Raw genomic sequence first — 25,207 nt, forward strand, 5'->3', positions numbered from 1 at the left:
CCTCACGTGTTTGCATGAAAAAAAAAGTTGAAGAAACCAGCTTCCAAAAGTGCAAATATTTATAGAAGCAAATGCACGCAGTTTAAAAATTTCCAAATTACATCGGGGAATCTCACATGGAAAAAACGCAACGCGTTTCGAACACAGAGCTGTGTTCTTTGTCAAAGCTGACATGCATATGACACACTATAGTATTATATCCAATAACAACCAATCAGATCGCTATGCTTGGTCACATGAGCGTGTGAATAGGGTGCATAATTAGTGTGAGCCAATCACATAAAATGGAAAAAACAATAAAACCATTATGGAGAGAGAGAACAAAAAAAGAGATAAAATTCATTTTAACATAGAATGTTACATGAAATAAATAAAATAAACTGACAGAAACATGAAGTAGAATCAATAATGAAACATGATTTCACGGCGTGCATTGAGTCCGTCTGGGAAACGGGATCCAAGGTTGTAAATCCAGAATGCTTCTCTGGTGAGTAAACGGTGTCTGGAATCTCCTCCTCGATGTGCAGGTTTAACCCTCTCTATACCAATGACCTGTAGAGAACTGCACGATCTCTGGTGAAATTGAATAAAATGCCTAGAGGCATGTGAAATATTACGGTTGGTACTAGAAAGAGAAGATATATCAGTTAAATGTTCTGAAATGCGAACTTTAAGATTTCTTGTTGTGCAACCAACATATATAAGATCACAAATTTTGCATAGAATTATATAAACCACATTTGTGCTGTTACAATTTATGTGTCCTTTGATTTTGAAGGTTTCTGTGTGGTTATAATTGAAAAATTCTTTAGTAGCTGATGTATATTTGCATGTCCGACATCTATTTTGGCCGCACTTATAGAAACCAGAGTAATTTAGCCAAGTATTACTTTTTAAATTATTAGAGGAGAAAAAAGACGGTGAAACGATGTTACCAATAGTGACAACTCTCCTTTCTACTACAGAGCAATTGGATTGTAAAATTTTAGATAAAGTTGCATCCGCATACAAAATGGATATGTGTTTGAAAAAATTAGATTTGATTATATTAAACTGAGGGCTATACTGCAATGACAGGACTAGTCTATTAGAATTATTGTGAACAATACGTGGTCCCAAATTTTGGTGTCTCTTGTGTTTGATTATATGTTTGGCTCTGCTCAGGGTCCATTTAGGATACCCCCTTTCTGAAAGATTGGACCATGTATGTGTAAGTTCTGTAGATAGTGTTTTCATCATTGCAGTTCCTTACAACACGTGTGAATTCACCCACAGGTAATGCTTTGATAGTATGGGGCGGATGACTACTACTTGCATGCAAAATAGTATTTCCAGACTGTGGTTTACAGTAAGTACTAGTCAATATGTGTTGATCTGGAATGCCCCGCAAATTCAAATCCAAAAATGAAATGGCAGAAATTTCAACCCTATGCGTAAATGTTAGATTGCAATGATTGACATCTAAATATTGCACAAAGTCGGGTATGGCAGACACATCGCCCGACCAAACGAACAGTAGGTCATCTATGTACCTGCCATACCAGACCGGGTGTTTGGTAAAAGGATTATCAGTACTGTAAGATAACCTTCCTCCCAATAGGCCATAACTAGATTGGCTAATGATGGAGAGTGTTTAGCACCCATTGACACGCCTCTAGATTGTAAATAATATTGGCCATCTTGTCTGACAAGATTTTGCATGGATTGCTTGTGACGCAACGGCATTATATACCTCAATCCCCCGAGAAATTGCAGTGGAAGCACTCTCATATCATCTGAAAAAATATAGTGATTATACGGAAGACCTATGTACATTTATTATACAAGTGGTCAATTTTCTTATGACATGTAATTATTTTTCTTTTGATGGCCAATATTATTTACAATCTAGAGGCGTGTCAATGGGTGCTAAACACTCTCCATCATTGGCCAATCTAGTTATGGCCTATTGGGAGGAAGGTTATCTTTACAGTACTGATAATCCTTTCACCAAACACCCGGTCTGGTATGGCAGGTACATAGATAACCTACTGTTCGTTTGGTCGGGCGATGTGTCTGCCATACCCGACTTTGTGCAATATTTAGATGTCAATCATTGCAATCTAACATTTACGCATAGGGTTGAAATTTCTGCCATTTCATTTTTGGATTTGAATTTGCGGGGCATTCCAGATCAACACATATTGACTAGTACTTACTGTAAACCACAGTCTGGAAATACTATTTTGCATGCAAGTAGTAGTCATCCGCCCCATACTATCAAAGCATTACCTGTGGGTGAATTCACACGTGTTGCAAGGAATTGCAATGATGAAAACACTATCTACAGAACTTACACATACATGGTCCAATCTTTCAGAAAGGGGGTATCCTAAATAGACCCTGAGTAAAGCCAAACATATAATCAAACACAAGAGACACCAAAATTTGGGACCACGTATTGTTCACAATAATTCTAATAGACTAGTCCTGTCATTGCAGTATAGCCCTCAGTTTAATATAATCAAATCTATTTTTTTCAAACACATATCCATTTTGTATGAGGATGCAACTTTATCTAAAATTTTACAATCCAATTGCTCTGTAGTAGAAAGGAGAGTTGTCACTATTGGTAACATCGTTTCACCGTCTTTTTTCTCCTCTAATAATTTAAAAAGTAATACCTGGCTAAATTACTCTGGTTTCTATAAGTGCGGCCAAAATAGATGTCGGACATGCAAATATACATCAGCTACTAAAGAATTTTTCAATTATAACCACACAGAAACCTTCAAAATCAAAGGACACAAATTGTAACAGCACAAATGTGGTTTATATAATTCTATGCAAAATTTGTGATCTTATATATGTTGGTTGCACAACAAGAAATCTTAAAGTTCGCATTTCAGAACATTTAACTGATATATCTTCTCTTTCTAGTACCAACCGTAATATTTGACATGCCTCTAGGCATTTTATTCAATTTCACCAGAGATCGTGCAGTTCTCTACAGGTCATTGGTATAGAGAGGGTTAAACCTGCACATCGAGGAGGAGATTCCAGACGCCGTTTACTCACCAGAGAAGCATTCTGGAATTACAACCTTGGATCCCGTTTCCCAGACGGACTCAATGCACGCCGTGAAATCATGTTTCATTATTGATTCTACTTCATGTTTCTGTCAGTTTATTTTATTTATTTCATGTAACATTCTATGTTAAAATGAATTTTATCTCTTTTTTTGTTCTCTCTCTCCATAATGGTTTTAGTTTTTTCCATTTTATGTGATTGGCTCACACTAATTATGCACGCTATTCACACTCTCATGTGACCAAGCATATCGATCTGATTGGTTGTTATTGGAAATAATACTATAGAGTGTCATATGCATGTCAGCTTTGACAAAGAACACAGCTCTGTGTTCGAAACGCGTTGCGTTTTTTCCATGTGAGATTCCCCGATGTAATTTGGAAATTTTTAAACTGCGTGGATTTGCTTCAATAAATATTTGCACTGTTGGAAGCTGGTTTCTTCAACTTTTTTTTTTTTTTTAACGAGATTGGCGCCCCCACTCCTCGGCGGCTGACCCTAAACTAGCTAATCCCCAATAAAGCCCTCTCACTACAAAAAAAGAAATGAAAGATAGTTGCTCATTAAGACCATGTGGTTGCAATGTTTTTCACCCTTAAAAATAAAAGTAAGAGCATGCCTCCACAATGTGGGGATCCTGGGTCCATCGATGTATTCCTCGATCTGGTCACTAAAGACATTATGGACCTACCCTCTACAGATTTTACTTCTAGAAACAATCTTACTGAACTAGAAATGCAAAGTCTTTGTGGTCTTGAAAGGGACACCAAGATTACTATTAAAAAATCTGATAAGGGGGGAACATAGTAGTCATGAATACCGTTGACTATAAAGAAATGTGTATGGCACTGCTTAAGGATCGTACGAGCTATGAAGTTGTTGCTACTAATCCCATGGTAGATTTGTTGAAGGAGTTGAGGCAATTAGTTGATGAGGGAGTTGCCACTGGAGTCATAGATAAAAAAGAAAGATTTCCTGTGTCCACAGTACCCCACTATGGCCACTTTTTATTGTCTTCCTAAAATACACAAGGGGTGTAATCCCCTTAAGGGCAGACCCATCGTGGCGGGTACAAATAGTCTCACACAAGGTTTGGGTATTTATCTTGATCGTATACTTAAACCTTTTGTGGGGTCCCTGAGCTCGTACGTTCGCGACACTACAGATTTATTATGAAAACTGGATGGTATCTGCCTCGAGCCCGACATCATATTGTGTAGCATTGACGTGGAAGAGTTATATACATCTATTCCACATGTTATGGGTCTCAAAGCTGTGGACCACTATCTAGGTACTAGAGGCTGCCAATTCAGTAGACATAACACTTTTGTTCTACGTTCCCTTGAATTTTGTCTCACCAAGAACTTTTTTCTCTTTGACAATAAGTACTCCCACCAGCTTAGGGGCACAGCAATGGGGAGCCCTTGTGCTCCCTCATATGATAATTTGCTCCTGGGCTGGTGGGAGGAAACAAAGGTCTTTTGTGAACCTGCCATTCCTTTTTGTGACAGCGTCGTCATTTGGCTCCGGTACATTGACGACGTTTTTGTCTGTCATATGGAGAGTATCAGAGTCTCTCTTTGGTGAATTTGTTGCGCAACTTAACACAAATGATATCGGTCTGCGCGTCATGTATGAGAGTAACCGGAACGTACTGCCGTTTCTCGATGTCTGCATCCAGAAAAAAAGAAATGGGGAATGGAGTACAAGCAATTATAGGAAACCTACAGCCACCAATTCCCTCTTGAGGTGGGAGAGTGGACATCCTGGCCCGCTAAAAAGGGGAATCCCTAAAGGGCAATATTTGAAGATAAATAAAAATTGTTCGGACCTCGATGTTTTTAAAAAACAGGCCAGTGACTTACGTGAACGGTTTGTCGAAACAGGTTATCCTAAAAACATTCTTACAGAGGCTTATAAAAACTCCCTGTCTAAAGATCGTAAGGCCCTACTGACCCCTAAAGTTGTGAAGGAAGAGTCGGGTGTTTCCAGGCTTATAACCACGTTCTAAAATGGGGCTAACAGGGTTAGGGAGATCCTCAAACGCCATTGGCCTATTCTGCTTATGGATGCAGACATCAGAGAGGCGGTAGGTCCTTTTCCACAGATCACCTTTTGCAAGGGCAGGTCCCTTAGAGATAGGTTGGTCCACAGCTATTTTAAGGAGACCCCTGATCCATCATGGTTGGGGAACCAAGCCAAGGGCAGCTACAGATGTAGCAGCTGTAGTGCTTGTGAGTCAGTGACAAAGGGCAGGACGTTCAGTAGCAATGTGACTAGGAAGGACTACACTATACGACAATTCATCAACCATCGCACCACTGGACTGATATACAAGGCCACATGCCTTTGTGGCATTGAACATGTGGGTAAGACAAAACGCGAGTTCCGAAGGAGAATCAGAGAGCATATATGTGATATTATAAATAAACGTGACACTCCAATTGCAAATCATGTCAATGGAGAACATAATGGAGATACCAGTTACATTCAGTTTATGGGTATTGATAGGATTAAACCTCCTGACAGAGGAGGTAATTGGGACCAAAAGATCCTACAGAGAGAATGCAAATGGACTTCTGGTTAAAAACAATGCAACCACATGGTCTTAATGAGCAACTATCTTTCATTCCTTTTTTGTAGTGAGAGGGCTTTATTAGGGATTTGCTAGTTTAGGGTAAGCAGTCGAGGAGTGGGGGGCGCCAATCTCGCTAACCCCCTAGGGTGCCAATCTCCATGACAGGCAGGGCCAGTATTAAGATTAGCTAATCACCAGGGCCATGTTAGAAGAAGGAACTATTCCCTCTCCCTTCACTTCTCAACCCGTCTTTCTACCCTTTTACCCCTCACTTAGTTCGGGTCCATGTGAGCTCGGGGACCCCCCCACCAGTTATACTTTTGTGATCTCATATTGCCTCTGAATTGAGGTAACTCATAGCATATCCATTATATTCTTGGTTTTTGGTGATCCTTACGTTTTTTGTATTTATCTATTTACCTTGACTAGGCACTGCACTTTACTCTGTGGCATGTGATCCTTCATGATCTCACAAATATTTTGATGTGAGCTCGCTAGATCATATCAGTAGTGATGCAGACATATCGAAAGGAGCCCTGCATCCGGAGTGTCATTGTGGAGGGCGTGTGTTAGTAAACACGCCCCCCTGCCAGCGCGAGGTATGAACAAGGAAATCCATTGCTTACCGTCTGCGTATGCGCAGAAGCTATGCGCTCCATTAACCGGATCTTGTCTCATACCCGGCGACAGTATGGGCCGCACACAGGATATTTGGTCATACACGGAAGCACGCCGTTTTTTTACCAGCGTGCAGCACATGCATAAATTGCACTATGGTCACTCACTGTGATCACGCCAGCCTTCCTATGTATCTAAGGAGATGGGGGCATAAGTCTGGGCAATGAACTCCCCTGATGACTAAAGGGAAACGCGTCAGGAGCCCGCCTATTTAATACTGCCACCAATAGAGGGTCAGATAAGTTGATAATACATATCCTATGAGTTGATGATACTTTTTCCATACCACAATGTATGGAGGAATGATTAATGTGTGGTTTTGTGTATAGTCAAACCACAATTGATATGGTTTGCCTCAAATCTTAATACTTGTCTGGCTGATCTGCAATGTACTAATTTAGCCTGTCGGTTCCGTAAGGCCTTATTTAGAGTGTAGACTTGCGTATTGTACTTGGCGTCGCCTGTGTTCTACATTTTGGTTTGGAATCCTGCTAATTTTGATATGATCTGTGTGTGGAGTTCATCTAAGTAAAGACTCTACCATCTCACCTTAACGAGGTGGGCATATTTACATTATAGGATCATATTCACATAGGGTCTTATTTGCCCCAATCAAATTTTGGGGACAATTTTAGCCCTATTGGTATTTATTTATACCTGTCTTAGTACTATTAGCTCATTTTATACATGTGGTGCACATTTTGCACTTTGGGTCTGATTTTAAACATTTTCTAATAATGTTCATTAGTTTTACCCTTCTGCTACTAATCACTAAATTGGTTGGGTACCACACTAGCTTTCTGATCTAGGAACAGACAAACAAAATCCATGCCCGAAATGGACTAGTATCATAATAGCCTCCAGTATTGTCTGTATAGGCAGTGCCAAAGGTTTTATTGTAGCTAAAATTATTGACAGGGAGAGATGTGTAAAGAGTCATGAAATACAGTCATCATTAGCGTCATTGAACTCCAGTTCAAAATCCTGATCATGGCATACAAAGCCATCCACAACCTGTCTCCTCCATACATCTGTGATCTAGTCTCCCGGTACATACTTGCACGCAACCTCCGATCCTCACAAGATCTCCTTCTCTACTCCTCTCTTATCTCCTCTTCCCACAATCGCATACAAGATTTCTCCTGTGCATCCCCCCTACTCTGGAACTCTCTACCCCAACATATCAGACTCTCGTCGACCGTGGAAACCTTCAAAAGGAACCTGAAGACCCACCTCTTCCGACAAGCCTACAACCTGCAGTAACCCTCGCTCCACCATACCTTTGCACATCCAGCTCTACCCTCACCTACTGTATCCGGACCCATCCCTTGTAGATTGTGAGTCTTCGAGGGCAGGGTGCCGTCTCCTCTTGTAACAGTCGCTGACTCATTTTTCTTCAAATTATTGTACTTGTTTGCTATGTATACCCCTTTAAAACATGTAAAAGAGCCATGGAAGTAATGGCGCTATAATACTAAATCATCACCACCCACTTTCTAGGCATAATGAGAGAACCAAGCTCACTTGTCACAGGCTACACAACAAAGCCAACATGGGGCAACAGAAACTTAATGGAGCAGATTTATCTGTGTGATTTCTATCTATCTTTTTCTGTTTGCACCCAAATCATTGTTCTATTTGAGCCATCTTTGAAGTCTATTTTATATTTTTATGCGTGCTAGTCAGTTTTTTCCCTGCTGTGTGGGTAGGGTTTAGCGATTCCAGATGTTTTATGTTCAACTTTTTAAAAAGTCACTAAATTTGGCGCCACTTCATTCCCATATCCCCCTCCCTACCCTGTGAGTTTTTGAGTATGCTAGTCTTGTCGCAATTTTTGCGAAACGTGTGACTTTTTACGTTACGGTTGCAAACAATGGTTAAAACCAGTAACAAAAAGACCAATTAATAAACAGTGTACTCCATTTTGAAGAACTTTGCGCCAAAAAAGGCAACTTATACAATAAGCCATAAAAAGAAAGGGACTTACATGTTTAGGCCACATAACAGTTGGCTTACTGTGTGTTAGAAATGTGTGCTAAAATCTTGGCGCATACTAAGCGACATCAGTTTGCTGAGAAATCACACCCTTTTCAATGTTGTAGGGACGAGGTACAAAAAAAGTGTCCCAAATAAGCCCTATAGCGTTTGCTTTAGTGGCCACTTTGAAAAATAGAAGATTTTTTTTTATATATTGCTAGTCACAAAAAATATGTACCATATATTCATAAATTATATGAATGAAGGTAGAATTTTAATTTTTAATACCATAACCTTTAAGTCAAGAGCATATGATTTATCTAACCACTCGTAATTTTCTCTAGATAGAGCCATCAGCAAGGACACATGTGGCCGGAGTGAATTATTCTGAAAGGTCATTCAATATCTTCTGTAATTATCGGCCAAATTACAATCAAATGACTGAGTGGAAGGCCATAGGCTAATCATTAACCATCGCAAGCAGTTTTCTGCAGTTTTCCATCCCGAATGATTCTTCATGAGAGCGTTTCATGCCAATGCAGTGTAGGACTTGGCAATAGAAAACCTGATTTCATTTCTTTTTGTCTTTGAGATTGGCACAGCACTTCATGCCATCTCATATTATTATCCACGGTCTTCATTGCTGCGGTGACAAATGTTTGTTGCACACACTTAGCTTATTTCCAACTTGCTAGTAAGTGGCAGCTGGGGGGTTGTGCAGAAGCGATCGGAACGGATTAAACTCTCTAGAATAAAATAAGGCCAGGGAAGGAGAAGAGGAGTCAGGCTTACCTTCCTTTAGCGCTTTATCCATGCTGTGACAGATCGCCACTCTCCGAAGTTGGGCTGGTTCATGGAAATTCACTGAATGGAACATCTGAAACACAATGAATACAGAATACATAACTTTATAAATTGTATTACTCGGGTTATACATCATGTTCTGATATGGATGTTCGAGAGGCCATCACCCGCACACAACGGAGGCAGACGTTTGTAGGCTTCACCAACACAGGTCTGAGCACTTAACAAGATCTAATGGCAAATCAATGAGCCATCCACAAAGAATCAGATGTAAATTGTGCACGTTACATTCCAGTAAAAATAGATTTAGACTGCGGAGTGACTGCCTCCACCTTCCTGTATCATATTGCTACCTGGGATTTAAAGGTTTTTTTTTCATCTCCTATGTTCCAGAGCGCACTGCTCTCCAGCCTTCCTGTTTGCCAGGGGATGGCGTGCTCCTGAAGATTGATAGCTCAGACCCGAGGAATAATTGCGCCGCTAGCCCAAACTGTGTACTCTCCTGCTCTCATGCTGCAAGCAGAGGAGCACAGGGCATGGAAGATAGCTGAATACAGTGATCTGGCCAGCTTCAGAGCAGCGCTTCCAAGCTGAATAGCAAAGAGCTTGCAAGCAAGTGCTCCTTGCATAGAAGACTAACCACTGATAATGGATATAATGGATCCACCTCTGCAGTATTTTTGCTTACTGGGAGGTGGAAAAATAAATATTTAACATATACTACTGGACATGTGAACTTACAATGATTCATTTGTAACTGATACAGTAAGCAAAAAAAAAAAAACAGATCCTTTTCAAATGGGAGAAAAACGGATGGCTATTTAATAGATCCGTTCTCCATAGACTTCAATGCTAAAAAACTGATCCAGTGGAAATCAGTTTATTTTGAGACGGTTAAAAAAGTTGTGGCTGCACAGCTTTTTTGTTAACAGATTGCTGCTTGGATCCGTTCTATCGGATGATTACTGGGACATGTGAACTTAGACTAAAATGCAGACAAGCCAACCACAACCTACATAGGCTAATATATACAAAGGGTGCACCAAAGCAGCCGCCTCAAAAATAGTAGTGGCCCATGCTCCCCAGACGTGCGCATCGCCTAGAATTGGATGGCTCCGCACACAATTTTCTGCATATAGTGGAAACATACAGCACCGGAATCTTGGTCTTTATTTTTTTCTTACAGAAAGTCTTCCAGACTAATACATGGATAAGCATGATATATTTTTCTGTTTTTTTTTTTTGCAGTACTTATTCCTTTTGCATCCCTTTTACATTAATCATTACTCCGCGAGTCTTGTCTATTTATGTGGCTGATTGCTTCAATGCGCAATTAGAACATTTGTGTTTCGTTAATGGTTTTCTCTCGTCAGTCCTGTTTACACAAAGAGAAAGCCTCAATACATCACTTCATGCTCATCCTGCAAGACTGTAATCCTGCAGTACTGAAACTGGCAGATGAAACAAAAAGCGCTCACATTAAGAGCCCAGAGAAGTAAGATTCTCAAGAGGTGGGAACAGAGATCAAAGCAGAAGTTTAGATGGAACACAAAAGGCACAGTTTGCTTAAAAAAAAAACACCCCCCCAAAAAAAAAACTACCTTTGGCACCGTATTTATGTGCTTTAAACAATTTCTGCGCCTTGTCCAACGAGGGACATAGTCTCAATAAAAAAGCGAAAGGTGGCACTGGCATGGCCTAACATGACGCACGAAATATCTGGCATGTAGTAAGACAATTATTAGGTAGGATTACCTAAACTATGCAGGCTAAAAATACGGCAGATTTATCAAGCACCATGAACCACTCTGACAATTAGCGCAATTTAAAACTGTGTAGCTTAAAGGGGTATTCCCATCTCCAAGATCCTATCCCAATATGTAGTAGGTGTAAAAATAATATTAGCAAATATCTCTAATTAGAAATGTAGTATACTATTTTTGATTCGCTATGCCACTTACCTCATGTGCAGGCAATACAGGACCTTAGGTATCCATGGTTACGACCACTAGCAGCTAGTTAACTAACCGTCACTTTATCAGTGGACGTAACCATGGATACCTAAGGTCATGCAATGCCTGCACATGAGGAAAGAGACATAGCAAAGCAGAAAAACTATAGTACACTTCTAATTGGAGATATTTACTAATATTATTATTACACCTACTACATATTGGGATAGGATCGGGGAGAAATTTGAAATACCCCTTATACCCACTTATAGAGGCAGTGAGTTAACGTGAAGCAGATGCTGGGAATGGAAATCCCCCGGTCATCAGAGTTCACTGTGGCCCAGCAGAGAGGAGTCTGGGCCACAATAAACTCCAAAGACTGGGGGTGGGAAGGGGGTGGCAATCCACCTGCTTCACTTTAACTCACTGCCTCTATAAGTGGTTTAATTCGAAACGCGTTGACCAATAAACCGCACTTCTTTGTATTTCGATCTCATCATTACTGATGGCAGTGCATGTTAACCCATTCCTCTCCAGGTTCTTTTTATTTCTCCTCGTGAGTCCGCAGCAGCCCAAGCTTCATGAGTGGTTGTGTGAACACAACCCTAACAGATGAGCACAATCCTCTTTTTTAACCCAGATATGACCCTATTGCGTTGTCTGTTCTTTCAGTTTCTCTGGCAATATATCATTTACTAATGGCAGATTTGTGTCAGCAAAGTTGTCCCATAGATATCTACCTTTATGGGAAAATCACTTTCCGCTGGTTCTATCCTAATGATTTTAATTCTTCTAATCTGATCATATACAGGAGGGGAAGCATGATAATCACTTCATCATTGTTCTGCACCTTTCCCTCTATAAACAGTGTCTGAAAACATTCAATAGTCTAAGAGTCAAGTAATCATATAAACCCCACATAACACATTTCATTCGGATTAATTCATTGTCCATCAACCATTTACTCATACAGGTAGCTTTATAAAATGGGAGATGGGAATAACATTTCACATTCTAACAAAATCAATCACTGCCATTGCCAATGACATTGATCTCATCAAGTATGCAGGTCAGATAACAATTAGATTTGATTGTTCCAATGATTGTGACCTCTTAGGCAAAGTGATTACTTCAGCAATATATTCCTGGCCGGATGACAAAGTGTTACTGCAATGAAAACCCTAATATACAACAAAGCCAAAAAAATGCCATCAAAAATAGAACACAAGCGCCTCCTAAATTAAATATAAAACAACCTATATAGAACAACCCGAGTCAAAATAATAAAATAATTAATGTTATTCAATGCAACATATAGTACAATCTATAACAAAAAACGACCAGAAGAAATGGCACAGCAGGTTACAGAAATATCGGTGTGAGAACGGTCATAAGGCTCTGATCCAATAGATCAAAAATCTCAATGCTCAAAGATTCCGCTATAAAGTATACAAAGCTATCATTATGATGAAATGACTTGGCAGAAAGTATACTAACTATAGTGGTATGATATTTCCCTTTTGGGCTTTATGGGATTATGTCCAATACATCGAAAAAGCTTAGTGCTTAATAGAAAAAAAAAAAGGATCTGCAGCTAGACTATCTGCAATATACGGCTATGCTACAGTCTGCAAAATATACACTCATGCTGCGACATATTTGTTTTGTTGCTCCTGCAAATTCATCAGGAGGTGAAGATTAGTGTGCGTGGACCCTTGTTTTGTCATGTATGTGACGCGTGAGCCGGCGCATAAGGGCAGTGTTCGGAATTAGCCAATGACAGCAAACATTACTGCAATGTAAACCGTAACATACAATTTTACATTTGGGTCTTTAATAGTGCTAGGGGAGGGCAATTCATTTTCTCGAGGGGCCACATGAGAGCATGACTGTTGTGAGGGTCGAACCAATCAACTGAAATTAATTCTTAATATTAACATATTGTATATTAATTTTAACGCTTACTATTGTACAGACTTAAGCATGCTAACTGCTACTGCTAATACATTTTCTAATAAGGCTTATTGTAACGTGTTCTTACCTGTACCAGCTACTCAAAAACATGTAATTTCCTGCTTTTTATAAATCATACTGCTTCCGTTATTCAGCAGCTTATCAGCAGCTCCCCCCAAACAGTATGATGGACCCCACAACCCTCCCACACACACAGTATGAGATCCCACAATCCTCCCACACACACAGTATGATGGATCCCACAACACACAGTATGATGGACCCCACAATCCTCACACATACAGTGTGATGGGACCCCACAACCCTACACATGGTATGACCCACGACAGCTCCCCCTACACAGTACCAAACAGTATTCCTGCCTTCGCAACCCTCCACACTGTACAATGGCCCCACAAAATAGATAAAAATAAATACTACTCACCTTACCTGCGCTCCCAGATATACTACTTTGGTTTTTCGTTTAGAGACTGTGGCTCCTGGCAGCAGGCTCGATCTAGTGACATCATCACGCCTGCTCTATTGAGTCTCAGTCGTACAGGCTCAATGGTGGAACAGGGCACTGACTGTTGCCTCCTACATCATTACATTGGACGGTATTTTCATCCTCAAGATGCAGATACAGTTAAAAAGGTGATGAACGGCAGGTGTATGGCGGTGCCATTCAGCACTGGACCCCCCACACCCCCCCCCCCCCCCGACCCCCACGTCTCAAACAGCCCTCTGGCTGTCCTGGTTCATGAGTCACACAGGAACAGCCAAATATCCGCATGCAGCCGTTGGCCTAAGATTGCCAAATCTGGTTTAGCGTAATGGCATCTAAGGCCCATTTCACACTATGTTTTTGTGATGTACTTGATGTAGCTACGTGGTGAACATTAGAAATATTCTGACTTAAGCAACATTTTGGAGGTGGCACACGGCAGTTAAAAGAAGTGCCAAATTCATTAAGAGGTGTATGACGCTTAAAGAATTGGGCGCAAGCCCCTTAAAGAATTGTGTGCACACTTCATCAATACTGATGTACACAACAATAATCTTAGTGAATTGGGTCTTTAGATTCTCAATTTTTGAGAACTGGAGCCTGTACATTATGCTACAGGAGGCCTAAACTTGTAAGTCGGGAGCCATAGCGCCCCGATGCACCCACAACATTACTGCTAGCACTTAACATTCTTATATTAAAGGCTGCGGAAAGAAAAAGAAACGCCATGTTGCCTCCTGGAGCGGTCTAACTGGCTGCTGAAGTTAACAGTAACTTGACCACTCTCAGTATATACAGTACATGAGAATTATAGCCGTTCAGTGCAGCTCCCCAACAGGCTACAAATAATGGAGCATGCAAGTACAACATCTACTACAAACACAAACCAGACAACAGCCATAAAAAGGTAATTATAACCCACAAGAGCGGCAAATTCTTTTTGTATCAAAGGTTTAAAGAAAAGACAACAATTATAAAAATGCAATTATTTAGTCTCCGCAAATAAGCAAATGAGAGGCCTGCCTGCCACGCTGACTTCAGCCATGAGGAAAGCAAATAATGGAGTAAGTGAAGAACATTGCTGAGAGCACGGATTCATTAGACACCATCATTAATTCGCTCCAAGCTGTGCGTGTGCTCCTGGTAGGAGATTGTAGACAGCCACTCTTCTGGATGCAAATCTTTATTCACAACCAAGGCCTTACTACCAGAGCAAAATACAAAGCAATCACTGAGGTCCTGATACATAGTAGATGGGTTATAGGCGAGGGGCTCCGCTCACTTCGCAGGAGACTCCAACTCTGAAGGAATGGTAGTGAAAATAGCAGTTCCAGAACATAATGCTGTCATTACTGGAATCACTGCTGAGTGCTCAGAGAACACCGAGCGGCTGCAGAGGAAACACTGAATATCCAGCAGACTACCCTCCTGCCAGACTAATGGCCGCCGCCACCGCCACTCAGAATTCAATGTGCAGATAGCGGGGAGCGGCACTCTGTAGGCTGCTGCTAAATTCAGACCGCAATTTTGTCTTTTGCCTCTTCTTAAATCATAATACAGTGGTGGCCAAAAGTATTGGCACCCCTGCAATTCTGTCAGATAATACTCAGTTTCTTCCTGAAAATGATTGCAATCACAAATTCTTTGGTATTATTCTCTTCATTTAATTTGTCTTCAATGAAAAAACACAAAAAGAATTGTCCTAAAGCCAAATTGGATACAATTCCACACCAAACCTAAAAAAGGGGGTGGACAAAAGTATTGGTACTGTTTGAAAAATCATGTGATGCTTCTCTAATTCGTGTAATTAACAGCACCTGTAACTTACCTGTGGCACCTAACAGGTGTTGGCAATAACTAAATCACACTTGCAGCCAGTTAACATGGATTAAAGTTGACTCAACCTCTGTCCTGTGTCCTTGTGTGTACCACATTGAGCATGGAGAAAAGAAAGAAGACCAAAGAACGGTCTGAGGACTTGAGAAACCAAATTGTGAGGAAGCATGAGCAATCTCAAGGCTACAAGTCCATCTACAAAGACCTGAATGTTCCTGTGTCTTCCGTGCGCAGTGTCATCAAGAAGTATAAAGCCCATGGCACTGTGGCTAACCTCCCTAGATGTGGACGGAAAAGAAAAATTGACGAGAGATTTCAACGCAAGATTGTGCGGATGGTGGATAAAGAACCTCGACTAACATCCCAACAAGTTCAACCTGCCCTGCAGTCCGAGGGTACAACAGTGTCAACCCGTACTATCCGTCGGCGTCTGAATAAAAAGGGACTGTATGGTAGGATACCCAGGAAGACCCCACTTCTTACCCCAAGACATAAAAAAGCCAGGCTGGAGTTTGCCAAAACTTACATGAGAAAGCCTAAAACGTTTTGGAAGAATGCTCTCTGGTCAGATGAGACAAAAGTAGAGCTTTTTGGGAAAAAGCATCAACAGAGTGTACAGGAAAAAAAAAAAGAGGCATTCAAAGAAAAGAACACGGTCCCTACAGTCAAACATGGCGGAGGTTCCCTGATGTTTTGGGGCTGCTTTGCTGCCTCCGGCACTGGACTGCTTGACCGTGTGCATGGCATTATGAAGTCTGAAGACTACCAACAAATTTTGCAGCATAATGAAGGGCCCAGTGTGAGAAAGCTGGGTCTCCCTCAGAGGTCATGGGTCTTCCAGCAGGACAATGACCCAAAACACACTTCCAAAAGCACTATAAAATGGTTTGAGAGAAAGCACTGGAGACTTCTAAGGTGGCCAGTAATGAGTCCAGACCTGAATCCCATAGAACACCTGTGGAGAGATCTCAAAATGGCAGTTTGGAGAAGGCACCCTTCAAATATCAGGGACCTGGAGCAGTTTGCCAAAGAAGAATGGTCTACAATTCCAGCAGAGCATTGTAAGAAACTCATTGATGGTTACCGGAAGCAGTTGTTCGCAGTTATTTTGACTAAAGGTTGTGCAACCAAGTATTAGGCTGAAGGTGCCAATACTTTTGTCTGGCCCATTTTTGGAGTTTTGTGTGAAATGATCAATGATTTGATTTTTGCTTCATTCTCTTTTGTGTTTTTTCCTTGCAAGCAAATTAAATGAAGATAATAATACCAAAGAATTTGTGATTGCAATCATTTTCAGGAAGAAACTGAGTATTATCTGACAGAATTGCAGGGGTGCCAATACTTTTGGCCACCACTGTACATGCCAAAATTACATTTCTTACATTATGCTTGTGGCCAAAGTTATTTTTCATCATCTTTGCTTGATAAGCCACAACAAAAGAACATGCTGAAAAAATAATATCTAGTGCATTTTTTACCAACATTTTTTGTAACAATGTATCTACAATGAAGAATGAAAGGAGTTTGGAAATAGTCCATTAAGTCTCTCATGCTTCTGTTTCCACAGAGTGATGTGTGTCCGTGGTAACAGACAAACAGAACCTTTCCAGCCATGTCGTACAATTATACTTTTTTTTTCTGTCCACAGCTTTTTGTTCACATACCAAAGTAGCGAAAAGTAAGGTAAAAATGGAAGAAAGTATTCCTGTCAGATCAGACTATATACACACCAGTCCCAGTTCAAGTGCCGGACCTGGTTACCTCTATCATTAGCAGTCTCCCTTTGGGCTAGTCCACACAAGGATACTGTGTTAACCCATAAAAAAACATCTGACATTATCACCCAAGACCCTTTAAGGCCAGCTCAGGCAGCCATCAGCAGTCTGAGTGTTCAGGAAGCATAGCTTTCAGCTACCACGTCTATTACAGGAGTTTGCCTCTTTCCACCACTTCTCTCAGCTGTCTAATCCTATATCCAGTGATCTCCAGACAGCTATCCAACAATCTGCAACTACTTTCTTGCTCAGTCCTATGAATTCTGGTGCTATTGTACTTTTAAAGGCACAGTCAGACTGCCTTATTACTCGCACGAGGATCGCATTGCAATCCTCGGACTGACCGTTGGTTCATCTGATCTGAGCGCAACAGCATGTATTTTTTTTTTTGCAGCTGTCACGCTCAGGTCAGGAAACCCGACAGCCAGTCCGAGGATTGTAATGCGATGCGATCCTCGTGCAAGTAATACAGCCGTCTGACTGAACCCTAACTCTTCTACTACAGGTACCGGTGATTCATCTCAAATTAATACTGGTGCTGCTCACACCAATATCTTTGCAAGCTGAGTGCCTGATTATTGTTCATCTCTATTATCCTGTGTGTAATCACATCACTTTAAGAAAACAGTTTGCCTATTCATCACTAATATCCTGAGGTTAATAATTTGCCTGCTGCAACTTCCTGATTTGTTCCTTACATTAACCATCTGTCTGCTTTAAGTCTTGGATTGTCTATACATTACTGTTCCTGTGTGCATTTGCACACCTGACTCTGCTTCATCTTGTGATTCCAGCTTCACTTATTTGCCTTCCCTCCTGCTTAGCCAGCTGTTGTAGTCCACACTGATCCATATGCAACAGTCTAGGCCTGCTGTGTTACACAACTGCCTCCGATCAGTGCTGCTCACACTAATCTACAGCTTAGAAAATCCACCTCGCTAGGTGTGCCCAAAACAGTCTAGTTTTTCATCTCTTACAGAGACACATAAGAGCAGCATAAACAAAACAGAACATTATTAAACAAGACTAATGTACTTTTCAATGCACAGGGAAAATAAAATATATGGTTGCAAAATTGGATACAACCTTGAAATTTCAGATGGTAGAACTGCAATTAATACTCCTACTTGGGGTGGCTGGGATCTAGTAATCATATGCAGGCATTTTGAAAGCTGCGGAGCGCTCTTTTTAGTAATCTAAATTTTTCCCTAGTCTCTGTATGCTCTTTAGGCCACGTTCACACGTTCAGTATCTGGTCAGTATTTTCCCTCAGTATGTGTAAGCCAAAATCAGGAGTGGAACAATCAGAGGAATAGTATAATAGAAACACGTCACCACTTCAGTATTTGTAAGCCAAAAACAGGAGTGGGTGATAAATACAGATGTAAAATACTGAACGTGTCCCTAGGGTGCGCATGCTACCATTAAATGTTCCTCTGTGTATTCATATGTACGTCGCCCCCTAATAGAACAGCCCACAATCACCTTGGGAACTAGCAATGCAAACCATTAGGTGTCATTCAGACATGGTTTTTTTTCTCACATATGCGAAAAAGAAAAATTACCCATTTTCACTAATTTTCATCAGTTTCATCAGATTAGCTTTTTTCCCAATCAATGATTTTCTCGAGGGCAAAAAAAAAAATAAAAAATACAAAGCTTCTCCTAATATTAGGAATTTTAAAAACATCCGTGTCCTGTCTGTGACTTTCACAGACCTGTACGTTTTGATCTGTGACTCTGATCAAACTCAACAATGGATTTATTTTGCGGATACGCTGCTTGTTAAAAAACAAACAACAAAGAAAACATCGGCATGTAAACAGCCCCACAGACTATAAATGGTCCATGCTTTATTCATGAAAAACACGTCTGAATAAGACATTGGGCTAAAGGCCTCATTCAGTCGTCGGTGAATCATACACGTGTTCTAGCCGTGATTTCCATCGATAGAACATCTAGCCATTAAAGTCTATGGTGCTGTTCAGAGACCTATTTTTGAACGGAGTAAGGCTAAGTGCCCACGATGCAGAAATGCTGCATATTTTTTCCGCTTCTCCCTGGCAGGAAAAACAAATGCGGATCTTACATGCGTTTTTCCTGCCAGGTAGAAGCGTTTGTCGAGCGTTCTTCACATGCATTTCTGCATGCGGGTTTTATCAAGCGCTTTTCCAAGCGATTTTAGCATCACTTGGAAAGTGCTTGACAACTTGGTCACACTATATAAATCCATGCAACCAGCATGGATTTATATAGTGTGACCAAGTAATAGTTAAAAAAAAAAAAGAATAAAAATGGTAAAAAGTAAAAAATAAAAGATTATACTTACCTTCTGATGGCCCCCGGTGTTTTCTCCGCCGCGTCCGGTGTGTTGCATCAGTCGCGGTGGTGTGAAAGGACCTGCGGTGAAGTCATTGAGTCATGTGACAGATCACACGACTGCCAACGTCAGCGGTCACGTGACCGGTCACATAACTAAATGACGTAATGGCAGGTCCTTTTACACCACGCGACAATACAACAGACAGGACGCATCGCTGAGGAGACCGGGGGCCATCAGAAGGTAAGTATAATCTTTATTTTTTATTTTAACCCCTTTAAAGCCCATGACGTATTAATACGTGTCTGCACCCTGGGCTTTAAGAGCCTGACCCGTATTAATAAGTCATGGCGATAGCGCGCGTGCACACACAGGCTGTGCGGGCGCGATCGCCGCCGGGTGTCAGCTGATTGTCACAGGTGACACCTTATGCTATGTGCAGGGAGCGGTCCCGCACTGGTCCAGGCACATTAACCCCCGCAATGCTGCGATCGAAGTCGATCGCAGCATTGCGGTGGCTAAGGGGAGGTGGTGATCGCAATACTCACCTCCTCTTCCGGCCTCCAGTGCTGTCTGCTGCGGCTTCCCGGATGTTGCCATGACGACCCGATGTCGTCATGACAACATCCGGGTCACCAGACAGCAGGAAGATTTTTTGGTCATGCGCAGTGCATGACCAAACTATCTTCTCACTGTGCAGCGCTGACAGCCTGCATAGCACAGGGATGGTGCTGCATTCCTGTGCAATGCAGGCGATCAGAATAAAAAAAGTGAAAGTCCCATGGTGGGACAAAGTATAAAAATAAAAAAACTGTCAGAAAGTTAAAAAAAAAAAAAATAATCCATCAAAAATAAAAATATAATGTACCCATCAATAAATATTATGAAAAAAAACAAACAATAAAAGTACAGATATTTGGTATCGCCGCATCCAGAACGACCTAACCTATAAAATTGTCCCACTAGTTAACCCCTTCAGTGAACACGGTAAAAAAAAAAAAAACTAAGCAAAAAACAATGCTTTATCATACCGCCAAACAAAAAATGGAATAACACGCGATCAAAAAGACGAATATAAATAAAAATGGTATCGCTGAAAACGTCATCTTGTCCCGCAAAAAACAAGCTGCCATACAGCTCCATCATCCTAAAAATCAAAAAGTTATAGCTCTCAGAATAAAGCGATGCAAAAAAATAATTTTTTCTATAAAATGGCTTTTATTGCGTAAAAGCGCAAAAACATAGAAAAACGATATAAATGTGGTACCGCTGTAAATGTACTGACCGAAGAATAAAGCTACCTTATCAATTTTACCACACGCAGAGCAGAATAAAAAAATGTAAAAAAAACAATTCCTGAATTGTTGGTTTTTGTTTATTCTGTCTCCCAAAAATCGGAATAAAAAGCGATCAAAAAATGTCACATGCCTGAAAATGGCACCAATAAAAACGTCAACTCATCCCGCAAAAAACAAGCCATCACATGACTCTGTCGGCCAAAATATGGAAAAATTAGAGCTCTCAAAATATGGTGATGCAAACACTAGTCTTTGCAAAAAAAGTGTCTTTTAGTGTGTGACAGCTGTCAATTATAAAAACCCCATATGATTCTGGTATCGCTGTAATCGCACCGACCCGAAGACTAAAGTCATCTAATCACTTATACCGCACTAGGAACGGCGTAAAAAATAAACGCCAGGTCTGGGGTTGGGGTTGTGCTAGGGTTAGTTGTTTTTGTTTTTTTTCAAAAGTAAAAAGAAAAGAAAAAAAGATGACAATATGACAACTAGTGTTGAGTGCAAGTGCTCGCTACTTGAGTTTGCATCGGGTGCTCTGGTATGCATTGAGTATCGTGGGTGCTCGAGTGACATGCAAAATTACAGTCAGCACATGGCCATCAGTTTACAATCAGTGTACTATCCGTGAAGAACATTGTAATGGAGAGAAGATATTCAATTTATATGTTTTCTTCTCATGTGTGAAAATCACTGATAAAACACTAATGAAAATCAGAACAAAATATTGACCAAACACGGACCAGTTTTTGAGTACATGAAAAATCAGGCAATGAGGCCCAAGGGTTAGGGTGATGCTTACATGCAGCATAGTTACATGTGTTATATGCGGATTTGCAGTATTAATCACTCATTATATGTAGAGAATGGACATACTGCAGATTTTATTATGCAGCAAATTTCGACACAGAATTTTTTTGCAATGTGTAGCTGAGATCTCTCATCTCCATAGCTGGTATTGTGTATATTATGCTGCAAAATTTCACATGCAAACCTGTATAGAAAATATGCAAAAAATATGCAACATGGGAACTCAGCCTTAGGCCACGGCCCCACTATCAGTATTTGGTCAGTATTCGGTCAGTATTTTTTCTCAGGAGTGGAAGCCAAAACCAGGTGAGGAACAATCAGAGAAAAGGTATAATATAAACAAGTCACCAATTCTGTATTTATCACCCACTCCTGGTTTTGGCTCCCACTCCAGAGAAAAAATACTGACCAAATACTGATAGTGGGGCCGTGGCCTTAAAGGGAATCTGTCACCCCTGGGACTTTTCAAACCTCTAATATGGGCATCCAGGTGATAGAAATGTAAATCTATACATACCTGTATAGCCCATATTACAGGTCTGCTTGCTTCGATATATCTTTTTATAAAATCCGTTTTCCTAGACTTGGCGACCGGGGAACGCCAAGAAATCCCAGCCTACCTACTTAATTTAAATATTCCTCCCTCCCCTGCATGTCACAGGGCCCAGTGACGTGCACTCTAGATCTGCACATCCCGCATGTGTAATAGCGCCTTTTCTTTTTTCTCCCTGCCCTATTTTACTGCTGTGCTCTAGTGCGCAGGAGCCGGGGAGTCACTGTGACTTCCGCTCCAGTGACCTCCAGCGTGCGCAACAATGAAGTTTGGTCCCGGATAGTTACTATTTTATTTTATTTCTGCGACACCAGAACCACCACCCCTACGTGAGAGGACTGTGTGGGGCCCCATTATTGTGTATGGAGGACTGTGTGGGGCCCCATTATTGTGTATGGAGGACTGTGTGGGGCCCCATTATTGTGTATGGAGGACTGTGTGGGGCCCCATTATTGTGTATGGAGGACTGTGTGGGGCCCCATTATTGTGTATGGAGGACTGTGTGGGGCCCCATTATTGTGTATGGAGGACTGTGTGGGGCCCCATTATTGTGTATGGAGGACTATGTGGGGCCCCATTATTGTGTATGGAGGACTATGTGGGGCCCCATTATTGTGTATGGAGGACTATGTGGGGCCCCATTATTGTGTATGGAGGACTATGTGGGCCCCATTATTCTGTATGGAGGACTATGTGGGCCCCATTATTCTGTATGGAGGACTATGTGGGCCCCATTATTCTGTATGGAGGACTATGTGGGCCCCATTATTCTGTATGGAGGACTATGTGGGCCCCATTATTCTGTATGGAGGACTATGTGGGGCCCCATTATTCTGTATGGAGGACTATGTGGGGCCCCATTATTCTGTATGGAGGACTATGTGGGGCCCCATTATTCTGTATGGAGGACTATGTGGGGCCCCATTATTCTGTATGGAGGACTATGTGGGGCCCCATTATTCTGTATGGAGGACTATGTGGGCCCCATTATTCTGTATGGAGGACTATGTGGGCCCCATTATTCTGTATGGAGGACTATGTGGGCCCCATTATTCTGTATGGAGGACTATGTGGGCCCCATTATTCTGTATGGAGGACTATGTGGGCCCCATTATTCTGTATGGAGGACTATGTGGGCCCCATTATTCTGTATGGAGGACTATGTGGGCCCCATTATTCTGTATGGAGGACTATGTGGGCCCCATTATTCTGTATGGAGGACTATGTGGGGCCCCATTATTCTGTATGGAGGACTATGTGGGGCCCCATTATTCTGTATGGAGGACTATGTGGGGCCCATTTTTCTCTATGGAAGACTATGTGGGGCCCATTATACTGTATACTGGTTTGACCGCGACTTTGTTCAAGTTTTTCATTTTGGCTCTCTAGTGTGTTTGAGTTTGACATCCATGTTCTAACCTATAGAGCGGCAGTGCGCATGCTGGACCACCACTCCATTCATTCTCTATGGGACTTCTGGAGACCGGGGCTAGGCTTATTCCAGCAGTCTCTGAAATAAAAATCGACTAGTTTGGCAACAATACTCTTTTGTGGAGTGAACAATCCATTAAAAGTAGTATCCATCCCACTGCGGCTGAATATAGGAGGGAAGACATTCCTTCAATTCTGTAACTTACTGTAGACATAGCTCTGCATTGAAATACAGCACACAAAAAATATTATGAAATACTTCTGGAGGAGGACAAATCCAAGTTTAACAAGTTGTTACAATTGATATTTTCTGCTTGTACTGAGTCAGCAACACAGAATTTGTATCTAAATACAAAAAAAAAAAAGATATATCACTTATGTTTAGTCTAAACAGAGTCCCATGACCTTAGCCGTGTGTATTACATTTGACGATGCAGTCAACCAGTTGACGAAAAAAAAGCCTCAGGCTTCGCTATAAAATCTGTGCAAATTGAGGGAAGTAGAGATGTGACCGCAGCACTGAATGTCGTGTAATGTTCTCCAGTCTGAGATGTTCTTCTACCTTGTGCTGGAAAATACAGTCGTTGCTATAAATATATATATTTTTTTTAATTCAGGAAAACAAGTGCTTGGTGAATGGGCACCTCAGAATTAATCCTGACGCCACATACACATGCACGCTTCGCTCAGACACAACATCTCCCCCGAGAATTAAAGGATCAGATCTAGAGATTCAACACCGCAGATCCGTCAGTCATCAGCAGGCTCAGTTGACTTTGCTTTTTTTTTCCTTTAGTTCTGATTTTTAGAACTTTTAATATTAAAGGTTTGCAACAATGTAATTTTTAAATCGCCTTATGTGTTATTATAAATGACCGTTAATTTATTAACCATTGCCGACATACATGGCACATTTATTGATCGAGCTCCAAAGCCAAGCCTGCACCATTACCGGCAGTCAGTGTGCTACAAAGGAGGCATCTTCCTGCAACAGCAGCGACCAGAGATAACTTATAATTGCTGCGGTCAATCTCTGCCATCAGCATTAAGGCATGCAATCTCAGCGGTGCGCCGTTTCAGGTGCTCATTGAACTCCTTCCCCCCACTGAGAGGCGATCTCAGGACGCTGATAGATTGCAATGGCAGCCAGGGGCCTGCTCAAAGCCAATATAGCAATCATGTTAGTACACATGTGAAGACCGTGATTTTCGTTATATACAAAAGTATGGTGGTATTGCAATATTTAGAAGAAATATTTCACAGGTAAAAAAAGAAAAAAAATGGTTTGTGTTTTTTTTTTTTTTTTTTTTTTTTTAAAGTTTAATTTGCCCCCTTTTCACCCATTTAAATATTTTTTTTATTTAACTGATCTATCAAAATATTAAATTATTTAACTCGTATGGTAAATACTAAAAGCCAAAAAAAAAAAGAGCCTTGATATGTCAGAATTGCAATTTTTCAGTTGCCAAACTTCTCCCAAAAATGCAATATAAAGCTATCAAAACATTGGTTGTACCGCCAAAATGGAAATAAAAATTGCCAGCTCACAACACAAAGAAACAAGCCCTCACACAGCTCCATCCCCAGAAAAAAAAAATCAAGTGCGTAAAAAAATAATTCAGAAGTTTATTACCTCAATTGTACTGAGAGAATCAGGTTTTCTGTTCGTTT

At 41.1% G+C, this 25,207-nt stretch overlaps 1 protein-coding gene across 2 annotated transcripts in view; it reads right to left on the reverse strand.

Annotated features, from left to right (window-relative positions):
- SNX25 (sorting nexin 25) overlaps positions 1–25,207 on the reverse strand; it is a 308,205-nt gene that overhangs the window by 254,193 nt on the left and 28,805 nt on the right. For both annotated transcript variants that reach the window (XM_073642554.1, XM_073642545.1), the window contains exon 2: positions 9,095–9,179. In XM_073642554.1, the coding sequence (XP_073498655.1) occupies positions 9,095–9,179 (85 nt within the window). The remainder of the gene's footprint in view (positions 1–9,094; positions 9,180–25,207) is intronic.

Source organism: Phyllobates terribilis, unplaced genomic scaffold (assembly GCF_046119375.1).
Source record: "Phyllobates terribilis strain yellow unplaced genomic scaffold, ASM4611937v1 Scaffold_1__5_contigs__length_1240528914, whole genome shotgun sequence".
Lineage (NCBI taxonomy): Eukaryota > Metazoa > Chordata > Amphibia > Anura > Dendrobatidae > Phyllobates > Phyllobates terribilis.